This window comes from Podarcis vaucheri, assembly GCF_965113315.1.
Source record: "Podarcis vaucheri genome assembly, chromosome: 1".
Classification (NCBI taxonomy): Eukaryota; Metazoa; Chordata; class Lepidosauria; order Squamata; family Lacertidae; genus Podarcis; species Podarcis vaucheri.
Genome location: NC_138759.1, coordinates 109528167 through 109545012, shown reverse-complemented (window position 1 = coordinate 109545012; position 16846 = coordinate 109528167). Strand labels below are relative to the sequence as shown.

At 43.6% G+C, this 16846-nt stretch overlaps 1 protein-coding gene across 1 annotated transcript in view; it reads left to right on the top strand.

The window, feature by feature from the left end:
- LOC309517794 (lymphocyte antigen 75-like) overlaps positions 1-16474 on the top strand; it is a 74366-nt gene extending 57892 nt beyond the window's left edge. Inside the window, exons 35-39 of the mRNA XM_082197327.1 lie at positions 11778-11885; positions 12656-12778; positions 13647-13820; positions 14502-14528; positions 15257-16474. Of these exons, the coding sequence (XP_082053453.1) occupies positions 11778-11885; positions 12656-12778; positions 13647-13820; positions 14502-14528; positions 15257-15450 (626 nt within the window). The 3' untranslated portion in view covers positions 15451-16474. The remainder of the gene's footprint in view (positions 1-11777; positions 11886-12655; positions 12779-13646; positions 13821-14501; positions 14529-15256) is intronic.
- Positions 16475-16846: the final 372 nt, after the last annotated feature.

Below are 16846 nucleotides of genomic sequence, written 5' to 3'. Positions count from 1 at the left end.
TTTTATCTGAAAATAATAATCAATCTGAATTTTTGAATTTCCTATTCTGTTTCTCCATAGCTGGTTTTAAAAACTGCTGTGCAAAGAACTCATACCCTGAAAAGTTAACGCTCTTTGAGGTGTCAAGGGCAACACTGTAGAAGCTGAGGTTAAAATTTTGGAGATCTGTTGTTTCCCACACACACACACACACACACATTTATTGTAAACGAAACAGACTACGTCGCTGCAAAACGGTAACTTCCATGTTGTCAACCTAACCATAAGCATGCTTACTTGTAAATAACTGTGTTCGCTGCAGCTTCCTCAAAAGGGCACAATGACACTTGATACTGGCGGCAGCACATAAGTAGAGCGTCCGCTTTGCTAATTCCTGCCATCTCCAAGATAGGGCTAGAAAAGTCTCCAGTCTGAAACCCTGGAGAACTGCTGCCAGGCAGTGTAAAAGCTGAACTAGTGGCCTGAATCAGTGTAAGGCAGCTTCCTATTTTATTTATTCTGTCCTTTCTCTCTCATTCTCTCATGCACACACACACCATTTAATATTTTTTTCATCCAGCTGAACTTTTTCCTTGTCTCGAACAACAGCTGAGAAAAAAAACTGACTGGAGGGAGGGAATTGAAGGGTTCTGCACCACTCACAAGGACTTTCCCACTTGAACTCATTCCATACTTTGCTATACAGGGTGTTTGGCAGGAACCCACATTTTAAGACCTGGGTGTGCTGCCATCGCATAGTTCTGCTCTAAGGTTCCTAAGGGATTGCAGCTGTTAAAAAGTACCACCATGCCAAATTTCAACAGGTGACGGTGGTGAGGTCTTTGCAGCTTTACAGAGAGTTTTGCACAAAATGAAATTTGACACTGGGTTAGATGCGGAACCAGTAAGAAAAACGTGTTGTTGAAACATTTATTAGAACTGGAACAGGGCCAATGGGAAATCCTAATCCTGTCAATATTAAACAAGTTCCATCAATTTCAAAGGTATAGTTACTATCACTGAAATTAATGATAATGCAAAGCAGTTTACTTTGATAGTTTTCTGTATATTGTTATTAAAAATGCATAGCATTCCCATATTGCTGGTGTGCTAAGGAAACAACACTGATACCCTCTACTGGTCAGTTTGCACATAACTTAACTGAAGAAGCATTTTGTAGTTCCCACTTTTCCAAACACTAACTCAAGCCAAGTCTCTACCATCCAGGGAAAATACTTTTAAGGTAATTTAAATTTTAGGTTAAAAAGAACAGATAACTAACCTAACTTGCAATTGTTATTATGTCTTGCGTAGAAAGGTGATTGGCATTACCAATATTATCACACACAAACAAGACCTCATTATAACTAGTACTGCAACATTTAATGTTCCTATATTTTGCATCCCTGTGCAAAATTCAATTGATCAGTCAGTAGTGGATTAGTACTGATTGCAAGCACGGGAAAAAAGAAGTTATGCTGAAATAATTAGCACAGCGAACAAAAAGGAGATTTTGCATCTGACAGAAGCACCAATAGCTAAAAGATTCCTCGAGAGGAAAAGAGCCAGGTGATAGCTAAAAGATTCCTCGAGAGGAAAAGAGCCAAGTAGTTTAAGTATTTCCATTAAGCGCCGTTTTAACTTTACACACGGAAACCTAAGCAGGGAGGTTCCAATTGCTTCCGACCGCCTTTTCCCAGCTGGGTGGGGCGCGAGGCGTTCGACAGGAGCGTCCCTTTGATGACGGAAACCTGTGCCAGTTGAATTTCTGCCTACACTTAAAGACGCAAAAGCTCTGTCGGGATCACAAGCCCCCAGAGGCAGCATTGGATAAATTCAGCTGTGCATGGGAGTGCTTTGTAGCTTTTCTTCGTGACCAGCCCCTTCCGCCAACTGAGGAGGGGGTGAGAGAGAAGTCCCGCCACCCAGTTCCCCTTGCAGAAGTTTGCTGGACCTGCTGCTCTCCTCCCTCTCGCTTCCGAAGCCGGAGCACGAGCCAGAGCTCGCCCACGCCCACCCCACCCCCGGCTACCCCGCGAGCGGCAGGGAGTGGGTGGCGTCGTCGCCGTCGAGCCCCGAGTGGGCCGGGCTCGGACGGAGCTTGCTTCGCTGCGCCATGGGCGCCCCCTCGAGCGCGCGCTCCTGCCTCCTGAGCGGCCTCCTCCTGGCCGCCGCGCTGCCTTTCCAAGGAGCAGCAGCAGACGGTAAGGCAGCGGGCTCCTCCTCCCTCTTTTCTTCCCGCTAGTCCCGGCCGGGCGCGCCAAATGAATGCGGGGCTGGCAGCAGGGCGAGGGGGTTCCTCCTCTTCGCGGCCTCCGGGTTGCGCTTCCCCGGCTCGCCCGCGCGCCCTCCTCTCCTGCCTGTAGCGCCGTCGCCCAGGGAAGCTCTCCCCGCACGGGCTCGTGGCGAGAAACGTGGATGTCCCTCTCGCGCAGGGCTTGCAGCGCGACCTCGCTGGGAGAGTGTTGCGCAGTGGGTAAAGCGGCAAGGACTTGGTGGGGAAACCTGGCTTCAGATTCGGAACTCGCCCATAGACTTTCTTAGGTTTCCCTGAAGCACTTTTTCCATATCATTTAGCTTCGGTGGGGGGGGGGGAGTTATTGGGAGACCAGTATGGTGCCCCTAAGTTCATCGGGGCTACAAATAAATAAGGTCAACAAACGCTGTTTAGTTCGAGGAATTTGAATAAATACAATGCTTATTCCCAATTGTGCATTCAAATGCGGCTTTGCTCTCTCAAGTGAACATTTGTAGGGCTGTCGCCTGAATCTGAGGCAGTGCAACGTGACTCACTCACATTTGGTTTTTACTTCGTGCTGGTACTGCATATTACAAATGGCAATTTACAGAGCAATTTGCCTAGGGTTACCTTAGTTAGCCTTCCTACCAGTCTCAGCTGGAGTCCAACATAGTAGCAACTGCTTTGCTGCAGCCCACCTGGTGTGGGTCCCGACCCATGGGATTAGACCAGTGTTTCCCAACCGGTGTTCCGCGGCACACTAGTGTGCCGCGAGATGTTGCCTGGTGTGCCGCGAGATGTTGCCTGGAGGGAGGCGGGCGAGTCCAAAAAAGGTTGGGAAACACTGCATAACACACGCCAGCCGGGGTCTGCCTCTGCGTTGCATCAGCTTCCTCGCTCTCGGCGCTCTGCTTGCCAGCCTGGTGGCCTCTGCCCCGCCCCGAGACTGGAAGGGAGGGGCGGGCCTTCCACTGCGGCTGCGTCTCTCGCTCTTTCGACTCATTCCTCCTCCGAGTGGGCTTGAAAGAGCGGCCGATGGATGAATCGGCCGGCGACCCTGAAGCCTTGTGCAAAGTAGATGAGGCGGAGAAGCGACGGCAGGGAGCTTAGGTGCCGCATTCGGCTCATTGCGGGAAGTCAAGATGGCGGCGGGTAAGTGTGGGAAGCAGCTTTTTCCCTCCGCCGCCCCCCTCTCACCGGGAATAAAGGGGGCCCCGCTGGGGGGTGACGTTGTAGAACGCAGAGTTCTTATTTTGGGAAGGTTTGAGGGGTCGGACTAAGCGGGTTGGGGGCTGGTCTGGGCTTCCGCTCCCTCCCCTCCCCACGGAGTGTACCTGCGGTGCAAGGAGGCGCTCTGAGCCACTGCTCTGGGAAAGGAAGGAGGGCGAGGCGGCCTGGCCAAGTGCAGGGGAGACCCGTAGTGGGGAGCAGGGGGAGGAGGAGGCACCGAGGAATGGAGGCAGGGGAGACTCCCTCGCTTTGCAGAAACTGCAAAAAACGAGGCAGGAATTGGGTTTGTTTTTGTAGCTCAGGACGTGCTTCGCTTCTGGTGTGCCTAAGGCGGCCGCCCCAATTATCCCCTAGCCCGTCTTTCCAGGTGCTGCCCCCCCTCTACAAAGGGCCATAGAACTGTAGAGTTGGCAGGGGTCCCAAGGGTCATCTAGTCTTAAGTTTCTCTTTCAAAAAGGAAACGTGGGTTAAAGCGGCGCCACCGCCCCCCACTCACTTTCCTGCTCTGGCTTCCCTAACAGTTTTCCGAGTTGCGTCACTGGATCCAGCCCCCTTTTCCACAGGTGACACGGGGCTGGAGGGAGGGAAAGAGGGCTTTACGTAGTGCACAAAGGCAGCCTCCTAGAAGCGCTCTGGGCCGGCGCCGTTTCGCCGAAGGCGCCGGAGGACCCCCACCCTCAGCTCCTTCAGAAAGGACTGGAGCGGAATAGCCCTTTCTCTTCTTCCCCAACCCTTGTCGTTGGAGGAGTCCCTCAGTCCCTCGCTTTGCTGCCTCCTCCCCCCCCCACCCCCAAAGCTTGGAGGTTCCCCAGCAAGGGGGAGGGGAAAAAAATTGAAACTTACACTTTCGTGCATCCCTCCCGGCGTGACGCTGCGCGCTGACGTCACGGGGCTGTAATGGTGGTGTGCCTCGAGATTTTTTTCATCAAACAAGTGTGCCTTTGCCCAAAAAAGGTTGGGAAACACTGGATTAGACCTATGGTATAATACTGAGCTAGAGGGACCAATGACCTGGCAGTTTACTGGCTTAAACTATGGCTTATTGTGACTGTGCAAAATTGAAAGCTTCTAGAGAGGAACTCCTCTCTGCCCCCCCCCTTCTTTTTTTCCACCTGCACAGCACTGAGCTATGTCTAGGTTGGACTTAGCATGTCTTCCAAACCTGGGCTCCTAGCTCATCTCACTTACCAGGAGCTGCAGCCAGAATTTGGCTCATATTTTATTTAGGTATAAAGGGATTTCCCAATGGAGAACCATTACTTTCCTGAAGGCTTGGGAACTAGTGTTTCTCTCTCATTAAAAAAAAAAAAAAAACGTATAAAGTATGTATAGCATATAAAATATCAAGTTATAATACAAGAGATGAAGTTGTTGGATCAAAATCTCACATACACGACGCAATCTCTGCCCTTGGCAGCATGATTTCTACTGGACCCTGAAGGATGTAAACTGGACCAAAGGTCCCACAGTTTAGGCCAGGGGTCGGCAAAGTTTTGTGGCTTGGGCCAGCTCACGGTCCCGCAGACGCCACGGTGGGCTGGAGTGCGCACGCATGCACAAACGCTGTTTCCAGCGCTCCTTCCAGCACAGAGGCGTGCGCAGCTTCCCATTGGCTGCAGGAGTTTCCGCTTGTGGCCTATGGGCCTTAGGTTGCCAACCCCTGGTTTATAAGTGTGTTCTAGTTTTAAGTTTTGCTTTACATTTTAGTTTGAGCATGAACTGGAGAACCTGTAATTTAATATAATACGTTTTAATTCAGAAAACTGTTTCAAAACCTATTTTAGAGATCTGTTATCTTTAGGACAGATCCCCCAACAACTCTGTATTGTTCGTTGGTCAGGATGCGGGAGGGATTGTATTTGGTTCATCTGTCCAGAGCTGAATGAAGGGGGTGGTGGAAGAGGGAAGCGGTTTTGCTAGGATGAGATAATACATACCAAGATATATCATGTGACCCACAAGCTTTTAAGGCTTCATCATCACAGGAAACAAATCGGACAATGGGCAAATTAATTTCCTGTTTTCTCCATAAGGAGATTAAACAGACTTGCATTACTCTGGGTAGTTGTTTGTTTGAAGTCCATTTGGCTAGTGCACAGATGTTGAGAAAACATGAGTCAAAGTAAACAAAACCTCCAGTCTCATGGCCTGAAATGAAACACTTTCTTTTTTCTGTTTCTCCCTATTTTGGTTATTGAGATCTATTTCATGAATCATATACACGTTAATTCCTATATCCACTGCTAAAATAATTTGTATGTATAGGTGCGAGGGTGTGTGTGATCCTGGTTACGTTGTGAGGCCATCTATATGCGTAGATATACTGTGACTCTTTTCAGGATCAGAGCTTAATTGTTGAAATGCTTAGCAACAAGGGAGAATTCATTGACCACAAGGGTGGGCCAAAAAAGAAAAAAAAAGGTAGGCCACAGGATGAGATGCAGTAGATCTGTCAGTGTTTTCAACTGTTATTTTCTGAAGTGAGGTGTTAAGACTCCTTGGCTTGTAGCAACTGGGATGCAGATTGGTCAGCTAAGGCTGCTAGCCGTACTTACCCAGGAAGCGATTTGATAGGACTTGGCTTCTGAGTACACATGGTTGGGATTAAACTCTGAAGTCTGTTGCTCAAATACTGCAAAGGGTAATTGACTCCACCTTCTGAGAAGACAACACTTTGTTCCTGGCTCTGCACCACTCTATTCCAGCAAAAATAAATAAATGTTCCAGTAAAAAGGGGAATAAAGCTAGCTGATTGTGCAAGATCTTCATCCCTGAATTAGGGCATTTTTATTTTATTTTTTGTTTAGCTTTTTGAAGTGAGAAGACCATGGCTAAAAGGAGAACAATGCATCCACTGGCAGCTGCACCCATCTAATATATATGTAGCCTTGCTAAGCAGTGGAAAGTCACTCTAATTTGATAAAAAAGTGTGTCGAATACAAGTGCGTACTATTATATGTGGACAGCTATTTGAAATAATAGTTAATTTTTTCAAACTTAATTGATTTCTCACTCCCCAGCACTGTAATGTATACCTTTCATTTGTTTTGTCTTTTTCGGCATCCTTTAGGGATTAACAAAAAACAGCTGGAGCATAGGGCTGGAGAACGTAGATCTCTTGCATTATGCTGACTCCCTCAAGTTTTGCAGGAGAAGCAGCAGGCTTACATATTCCATGCACATTCTGGACTTTCTCTGCTTGGAAGACCTTTATGAAATTGAGCTTAAATGTATAGGGAAGAGCTGAAAAGTCCCAGATTCAGGTCTTGGCATCTTGAGAAGCAGCTGGTCAAGAGTCTTGTCTAAAGCCTTGGAGAGCTGCTGCCAGTAGTCTTCCTGTGTTTCTCTGAAACATTATGAACCAGAGACTTTTGTACCATCAAAACGTTCAAACAACAGCTATTGTTTTTCTGACCCTTGGGTAGTTTCCCTTATCTAATGTTTGTTACTCCATCCATCCTCCTAGGGTCTTGTACAGGGACCAAATAACCCAGTCTCAGCCCACCTAACTTCACACATTACTACGCATCCAATGGAAGGGAAAGTTTATCACTTATATTTTAGCACATTGCAGAAAGCCAGCCTCCGCAGTCTTTAGGAAGCAGGATGAGCGCTGACATAAAGGAAGCATTTCTTGTCGTGGCAAGGAACGTTTAAGAAAAAACAAGCCCAAGACAAAAGCTACAAAGTTTTATTTCCAGAATACATACTGCATTTTTAACATTTTAACATGGTTACATGAAATCAAAGGAGTGTTGGCGGTTTGGCTGCATCTTGCCATATGTAACTGGACATGTTATTTTTAAAATCATTGTGGTATTTCCAGTTCTTTCTTTTCAAAATGAAAGTATATAAAGTATGCCATCTGTTTGTTGCCCTAGACATATGGTACCCATATTTGTTTTTCCCCCCGGAAGGGGTGAAGTAGATTCTTTGGTCAGTGAGTATTTCTGTAACTATAAATAAACAATGTTTTATAGTTGAAAACAGGGCTTTGGTGTTAGCCTACACTTTAAATGAATATCTGTTATAACTTCTGCTAGATGGCTGTCTGTTTTCTTGATTGTAGGCAAAACACAAAGATTTTAAACTGCTGCTTCTGTCTTCAATTATTTTGATAGAGAGAGAGCTCTGTAGTGCTTACAGTATTAACTCTTTTTTTTTGGCCGTTTTATCCAATTTCTCCATACAGGTAGGCCCATTATAATCAATAGGTTTAAGTCTATTGATTTCTATGAGTCTAGTCTAAATATGACTTAGTTGTATATCACCCACATATAAAAGTTATAGACAGAGGTTTTTAGTGGAGATTAATGGAAACTTGATTCAACCATGGGTTTTGTACTCTTCTCAACCTATGGAAATCACTGGAAAATCCAGCCTAAGGTGACACAGCGACCACAGCTTATATCCATAAAGTTGTGAAAGATTTCTTCCACACACGGTGTTTGGGTTTCAGCAAGCCAGTGGTAACCCACATATATGAGATGTGCAGGCTGCCAGTAGTTAGGAATGATAGTTATAAATGTTACAGTGGATCTGTTGCATTCTTACTTGCTTTGCCATCTATAAAACAGAAATAAGGTGAACAATGCATATAGTTATGGGTCTATTCGATGCTAGTCTGTTGTATAGAAAAAGTTGTTCAGATCAATACTAATTGACACTAATTGTTCTCTTGCAGAGCTGAACTGATTTTAGGATCCCCTCCTTTTTTGTACTTCTTTCCCCTTGCAAAATGTTCCAAAAGCAAATTTTATTTGTGCCCTTGGAAGAGAAAGAAAAACACACAAACACAAAATGTACTTACGTAGTTCCTTTTAAACTGTTCTTTGTGGTTTTGAACACGGACAAGCAATTTTTCATCTTAAACAGAGCTGAAAGTGCCTCTGCAGTACAAACCCACTAATGTTTTTTGCAAGGCAACAGTTTCTGTAAATCTTCTTCTGCGCCAAACCTTTTTAGGCATTAGAAATATACGCCATCACAAAGCATCCATATATAAAATTTTAAAATATATACAAATATAAAGGTAAAGGTACCCCTGCCCGTACGGGCCAGTCTTGACAGACTCTAGGGTTGTGCGCCCATCTCACTTAAGAGGCCGGGGGTCAGCGCTGTCCGAAGACACTTCTGGGACATGTGGCCAGCGTGACAAAGCTACTCTGGCGAGCCAGCGCAGCACACGGAAACGCCGTTTACCTTCCTGCTAGTAAGCGGTCCCTATTTATCTACTTGCACCCGGGGCTGCTTTCGAACTGCTAGGTTGGCAGGCGCTGGGACCGAGCAGCGGGAGCGCACCCCGCCGCGGGGATTCGAAACGCTGACCTTTTGAGTGGCAAGCCCTAGGCACTGAGGCTTTTTACCCACAGCGCCACCCGCGTCCCATAGATATACAAATATACAGCCATGTAAAACATGTAATAATAAGGATTTTCATTGGAGTTTCTTCCCGCTAAATAGTGCCATTCACCACTCTTAAGAGAAACAAAAACTCAGCCACCCTTGCAGTTACTTCCAGGTTAATGTCAGACAGATAAAATCTGATATATTCATTGTGCCATGATGTAAAAATCACAAGTTCTGTTTCCAGCAGGCATATCTGACTTCACACCAAGCAAGTAGTTATAATAACTAAAGCAAAGAAGAAAAACCTTTACTGCTGATTGGCTTTCTTTTCTTTTTTCTTTTTCTTTTCTTTTCTTTCTTTCTTAAGAAAAGCACATATATTGAGTCATTTTTATTTCATTATCCCTGACCATTGGCCAGAGGGGACTCTGAGCCAACAACATCTGGAAAGCCATGGGTTTTTCATACCTGGCTTTAAAATATTCCACCCTATTTCACAAACACTCAGCGCGGTAGTAAAATAATTAGAGCTGTTGCTATTTTCATATATATATATATATATATATATATATATATATATATATATATAAAAAGTTGTTTTATCATGGATTTTAGTGGGTTGATTAAATCAGCATATACTTTCCATCTCTCCGCCCCCCCCAAAAAAAAAAAAACAGTTGGGGAAGATGCCACTGCCACTATGGGACCTCAGTCCTTATTGAGCTGTTTTTAGGGTTCTCACCCACTTTTGTTGTGGGGGAGGAAGGGAAAGGAGAATGTTAGCCGCTTTGAGACTCCTGAAGGGGAGTGAAAGGCGGGATATCAAATCCAAACTCTTCTTCTTCTTCTTCTTCTTCTTCTTCTTCTTCTTTGGTGTTTTCACCTAAATGTTTTCGTACTTGGGCAAACCTGAAGTTTTCCCCAACCCTGCTGATACTTCTGCCTTGTTCAAAGATGTCCCTGTTGTAGCTGCATATGCAAAGGCTTTCACAGTCATAGCATGAGATATAGAGGAAATTCATCAAATGCTGCTTGACTTTTCCTGTCTTTCCTTATACTTCTAGTACAAGGAGGAGTTTAGCTCTGAACAACTTATTGCGATTTTTTAATGCCGGTTAATTAGCAGTGGCCTTTGCAATGCAGGTAGTGCTATAGCTGTCCAGGAAAACACTTTGGATGAGACAAGACTTAGAGGAGAGAGCCTTGAATTTATAAGAAGGCTGTTCCAAGTAATCTAGAGCCTAACTAAAGATGATGGTGGAGATCCACAGCTGGATATCTTGCTTCTTAGCAAATAGACGCTTCTACCAGAAGTGATCACTGCATGATCACTGCAGATGGTGACAGCAGCAGTCATGAAATTAAAAGACGCCTGCTTCTTGAGAGAAAAGCAATGACAAACCTAGACAGCATCTTAAAAAGCAGAGACATCACCTTGCCAAGAAAGGTCCATATAGTTAAAGCTATGGCTTTCCCAGTAGTGATGTATGGAAGTGAGAGCTGGACCATCAAGAAGGCTGATCGCCGAAGAATTGATGCTTTTGAATTATGGTGCTGAAGGAGACTCTTGAGAGTCCCATGGATTGCAAGAAGATCAAACCTATCTATTCTGAAGGAAATCAGCCCTGAGTGCTCACTGGAAGGACAGATCGTGAAGCTGAGGCTCCAATACTTTGGCCACCTCATGAGAAGAGAAGACTCCCTGGAAAAGACCCTGATGTTGGGAAAGATTGAGGGCACAAGGAGGAGGGGCGACAGAGGACGAGATGGTTGGACAGTGTTCTCGAAGCTACCAGCATGAGTTTGACCAAACTGCAGGAGGCAGTGGAAGACGGGAGTGCCTGGCGTGCTCTGGTCCATGAGGTCATGAAGAGTCGGACACGACTAAATAAGAACCAGAAGTGGGGGATTTGGATAGGAACTATGGTGCTAAGAGAGGGTAGGTTAAAATTTCCCCAGTACCATTTTGCCTATGAAAAACTCTTTGCTTCCATGAGCTGCAATTCCCCCCATTGCAAGTTTCCTCTAAAGGAGCAAATAGCCAGCGAGGGTTGATTTTTCCTTAGAAAAAGGTGCTGGGAAAAATGATGGAAATGTCCAGATCCAACTCAGGGCCCCTTCCAGTTGTTGTTCGCTAACTTTTAAAGTTAACAAGTGATCTAGTTTGGCCCTCAATCATAAAAAGTGCACAGGTCTGATCCCAAATCCCACTGACTTTGCACTGGATTTAGTTGTGGCTCACATATGCTGGGTTACAACCATTGCATGGTGTTATTTTTCTATAAACATCTGGAGCACTACTTGTATTATTTTTTTTAAAAAAAAAGTTTAGTGAAGTGCCCAGGACACCATGTGGTTTGGAGTAGCTTCAGAAATAGAACTGTTATAGCAGAAATGGCAGTGTGTAGTAGCAGTTCTACTGTATGGCACAGCACAGCTGAAATGGGGTGTAGGCTCGAAGTGTAGGCTGGAAGATAAGGCTCTAAGATGAGTTTTCTGCCATCTATAGCCCAGGTGTCATCCTTCCTGCATTGTTGCACTCAGTAGTTTTCTAAACTGCTTGAGTTGTCCCCGAGAAGCCTTCTCCAATTATGAATCATGGTACACATTAAGATCTTCCTTGGAACTCCTGTTCCATGTGCTCTCATCATCTGAATGGTGGGTGGTCACTAGAGATCCACACTAGCACCCAAACCCTTGAACTTCCTCTCTGGGGAGATTCCCCTTGTCCCTTCCTGGTTAACTATCAGGTGTTTTGCAAAGGTGGTATTTTCTGAGAGGGCCTCTGGGATCTTCTGGCGTCTTGTCTTTTTACTGCCATGGATCGTTTTCCTGCTCTGAAGCGTCTTTTGATGACCGAGTTTGTCTAAACAATTTTGTTACAGTTTTAAGTATATTTATCAGGTGCCTTGTGAATTTTTTTATCAAAAGGCAGGACGCAAATATACAGGAAACTAATTGTGACCATTGTCTTCCCTAGTTGCATGTCCCTCTGCTGCTTGGCTCTCTTTTGGAAGGAGCTGCTATGCTTTACTTGAAGGAACGTTGGAAACTCTTGATGATACCAGGGAAGTCTGCAAGGGAAATGGTAATACAACTAATCCCTCTCTATTCCCTTTTTGAGTTGCTAATGAGATATGTAGGCTGTGGCTATGCTTGAGGGCTGCGTTGTTTTGGGTACATTATTTTTTGTAATTATTATAGCTGTGACAATAAGGGTAATTATAGATCAAGGGAGACTAGCCTAAGGCCCTTCAGATGCTATTGGGAGTGTTCAAAGCATTTCACAAATTTATCCTCCCAACAGCTGTGCAAAGGGTTATTGGGCTGTTGCTTTAGTTTTGATTATGTATTTTGTGGTTTTATATTTTGATTTTATTCTGTGAACCACCCTGAGGTCTGAAGGTATAGGGCGGCACACAAATTCAATAAATAAGGCAGGGATGGGAAACCTGTGGCCCAGCAGTATAACCAGTAGTCAGGGATGCTTGGGGTTATAGTGCAGCAACCTCTAGAGGCCCATAGTTAGTCGGCCATCGGAGATAGAATGTTATTCTGATCAGAGCAGCAGCTTTTCTTGCAGTACAGTGTTATCAGTATTTCATCCTGTTTGATGCTTCAGTGGCTGCTCTGATTTAATTTGCCCATTCCGGAGTTTCTACTAATCTACCAGGTCCAGATTCCCGCAAATTTACTTCAACAGGCTTTTAATTGTGCTCTTGACCATATCCGGGGGGAAAGGAGGGGAGTAGTTTGCTATTTCATTGTTAGCCCAGTCTTTTTAAAGAAGATCTGACAAAGCGCTGGGATTTGATTTTTGGTGTTTGTTTGTTTCCCACCCACCCCCTTCAAATGCAGCATCTGGAGCCGACATTATAAGCATAAATAACAAAGAGGAGAATAGCTTTATTCGGAGTACATTCTGCACCCACTGGCATGGTCCGGAATACATATCATTGGGCATGTTTTTTGATACAGATGGTAAGTGAACAGAAATCTCAAAAGAAACATAGAGTCTGACCTTGGTTTAATTTTGATGGTATAATCAAGCACAGGGGTCGGCAAGGTTTATCTTGCCTGGGCCGGATTGGTGTACGTGCCTGTGATTTCCAGCGTCTGCACAGACACAATTTCTGCCGCTGCGGAAGTGAGTCCCTGTGCCGCGCTGCATCGGTTTAGCGCAGCACGCAGGCGGCTCAGTTCGGGGGCAGCTCATGGGCCGGTCAAACAACCTCCGTGGGCCTTAGCTTGCTGACCCCTAATCAAGCAGCTAAAGAACAATCCTAAGTAAGTTCCAGTGATCTCAATAGAGCTTCCCTTTGAGGTGGCAGAGGACACTTTGTGGTGGTGGAGGGTTTGTGCTTGTGTTTGTTTTATTGCAAGATGTTGTTACTATGTTCTGATGTTACCAGTCAACCACGTATTACCTTTAGCAGTACAAAGTCGATGTGAGGCTTGCTCTTCCCCCTCCTCCTGCAGGACAAGGACTGTAGCAGATTTTCATTTCACTTTCCAGAAGGCCTGGCTTGTTTGTTACCCATGAAATTAAGATCATGGCATAAAACAAACTCTGGTTAATTATAAAAGTTATCTTCATAACTCCTGCTTTTGAAGCTAACTTTAGAAGCTGACTGGAGTTTGTTTTAAACCAGGATCTTTGCTTCTGGAAAGTGAAATTAAACTCCCACCCACACAAGGCAGAGACTTCTTCCTACACACACACAAACCAGCCTTAATGTTATAGGACTTTAAAACTTGAATGCTGGGATTTAAAGCATATTTAAATATCATCCCTTGTGAACAACTACTACAGTAGTATCCATGGTTTTGCCATTTCATTTTGTTGCAGAGAACGTTTTCAAATGGTATGATCAATCCAAAGTGAATTTTACAAACTGGATAGAGGAGGAAAGCAATGAGGAGCTAATAAACACCTGTGCTGTTATGCAGACATCATCAGGCCGATGGAAAAAAGCAGCCTGTGAGCACCTCCCACTGACTGAAGTCCTTTGTGAAACCTCCAGTATGTAATACCCACACTGTTATACTATAAATGGTTTCTTCTTAGTGCTAGATTTCAGAGTTCAGAGGTTTGCAGGGAATTGTCTTGGGAGCAATTAGCACTGCTACGGGTAAGAATTTTACTTTAAGAGCATCTTCTAAACATCTTCCCCTTAGTCTTAAGAGATCAGCTACACAAAATTTTGCAAGATTACTCAAGGAGGGTTAACTTTTGGGAAACTGTTTTTGTGAATACCCCTATAAAAAGCATACCAGTACTAGCATTGCTTTTGACTAGTTATGAAAGATTCTTGGAAAGGCAATGGTGTTGGTTTGGTTCCTGCTTCCTGCTTTTATCACATTGGAACCGAAGGACAAGACTTCATTTCTTAACATCGCAGAGGTCTTAATTAACTGGAGCAGTCATTTCTGCACAATAAAGGATTCTGCTCATTTTCTGTCCCTTCCACATGAACATGAAGATCAGGTGTTTCAGAAATGAACTTCTCATATGCATACAGTGCACAACATTCTTCAATGCAAGTGAATAGGAAAGGTTACTGGGATTGGGGCCTGAAGAGCATAGAATGCTGTGTTCAAGATTCAGGATGTTAGGATTGTCAGTTATTACAGTGAAAGCAAATGCTTTTAAGATAAAACACATATTAACGCCTTTCATTTTCTTTTGCATGTATGCTTGCAGTTCCTTATGAAAAGAAGTATTTACCGGGTGAGTTATCTTTTGGTTCCTTCCCCCCTCCCCCCAAAAAAATCAGTTGAGCTTTGAAAAGAGAGCATTTTCTCTTGTTTATTCAGAACTATTGCGCTTTGTAATTGAATAAGGAAACTGCAGCATTCACACTTACCCTGTGATCTGTGTACATATTCAAGTTGTTAAAGTTAATGTCATGGTTGTTATTTGTTATTATTATATCATCAGTATTTCAGTCCCATTTAATTTGGTTACAAGCAAGTAGCAGAGACACCCAGAGTTCTGTGTTGTTACCCAGTAGTTTTACCCTGATTTGGTGTCACATAAGCTTTTTTAGAAAGGAGATTGTGTATAGACATGCTTGTCACTAGTGGATACTACTCTGTAGAACACCAGCAGCTTTGGGAATAAAGTGCCATATAGAACAAGATAACATGAAAGTAAAGAGGTGACGAAGTTTGTCTCGTTGGTATGCTATGATAAATTAACATTCATATACTATCTGATGTTGTGTATAATGAAAAATGTGAGAATGTTGTCCACCGAGCTACCTTTGTGTTCCATGGTAACTTGTAGAAAAGGAACTATTTTCTAAATAGTTGCAAACTGGTAATTAGATCCAAGCAAAGAGGCAATCACTACTATTAATGTGCCAAGTGTGATAGCAGATAAACATTAGCTGTAGTGTAGAAAGAATGTACATAATTTGACTACATCCCATTGACGGAATCCCTGTATTGTTTCAGATGAAACCGCCTGGACAACTACCTTAGTCATAACTTCAACAGTAATTGTGGCAGTGTCTGCAGCATTTCTCTGGTACCTATATCAAAGGAGGGTTTCTTCTGGAACAGGATGTACAGCATACAGTTCCACCACTCAAGTGCCAAGCAGTGATGAAGTGGTTCTTGTAGAAGAAGAAAATGAATATACTGCCTAAACGGTATTTATTTATAACATAATTACAGAAAGAACAGTGGCTCCCAAGAAATATACCTCAAGGAAAAGACAGTCTGACATTATTCCACATGAAGATGAACGACCGTCAATGGTAAATTAAATTGCTCTTACGCACAGGAAGTAAATTTCCATCCATGCAACTGTTGTACCATTTTCACAAACTGAACTTTCATTCTATTGTGTTTTTCACTATGCAAAAAGGCCTTGGCACAAATTGAACTACCAGTTTGGTTTCGGGAGAGGTTAAGGCTGGCTAGAGAAACAGCAGCAGATACAGTCCAGCCAAAGTTAAGCACTTCCACAATTGCTTAATATCTGCAACTGCAACTGTCGGCCTTCACAGTGTTTAGCTTTGGCTAGGTAATATATTGGAGGAAAGGGCAGCTGTACATAGAAACCTGCTGTTCGTCCAGAAGTAAGTGGTCTCCTATATCCAAAGATTCACCTCTATCACTCTCACCTTATATCACTCTCACCTTAAGCTATTGTGCTAAACTTTGAAGATTATGTTGTGCCTGAAGAACTTTTAAAAGCCCACACCTGAAGCCTTATTTACATTAACAAATGGCATCGAGAAACAAATGACAAACTACAAATATACACTTTTCAATTGTTTCTGAAATCAGAATTCCAGTTGTAGAGTGGAACCATCTGCAAAAAAAGGTAGGTTTCGTTATTATAAGTTTCACCATATCGCTAGGGGTGGTCCTGTTGTCAAGTCTAAGATGTTATTTCACAAAGCCTCCACAAATGTTTCTTGGAGCATGTAGTAACTCCATCCTTCATACCTTTAATCATGAGGCCATGCCAAATGTTTTTTTAAAAAAATTGGTCTTCCAAGCTGAAATGTTGCATACTATAGCTATCTGATAAAACTCCATACCCGAATGCCAACTCCTCCTATATTAACACAGTGGTGGGGAAAATCATGCATGTGTACATGTCTCTATATTTTTATGTGTATAATTCTGATATAAATAAATAAAAATACCTTGTTATATGAATTCTTTTTGAGAATGACAGATGGAAGGCAGAGCCCTCTTACACCATTTGTTTTAACACTATCAATTTGCCATTGGTCCCAAAGGAATAAACCCAAACAAAAAATTGATTTTAAATTACTCCAGTATGAAATAAACATGTATTTTCTTGGTGCCATATTCCAAAAAGTGTTATTGGGGTTGTTGTTGTTTTTCTTAAAGTGTTAAACAAAACCTGACAATTAGAAAAACTTCACTGTGCTATCAGGAAGCCCTGGAAAAACAAAACAAAGATGCCTAGGAGGAATATGGTGCTTATAGTAAATAAAAGAGAATTTGTTTTTTCAAAAGAGCATTGCAAATAATAAATCAGTATTGCAGGTTTGAGCACTATAA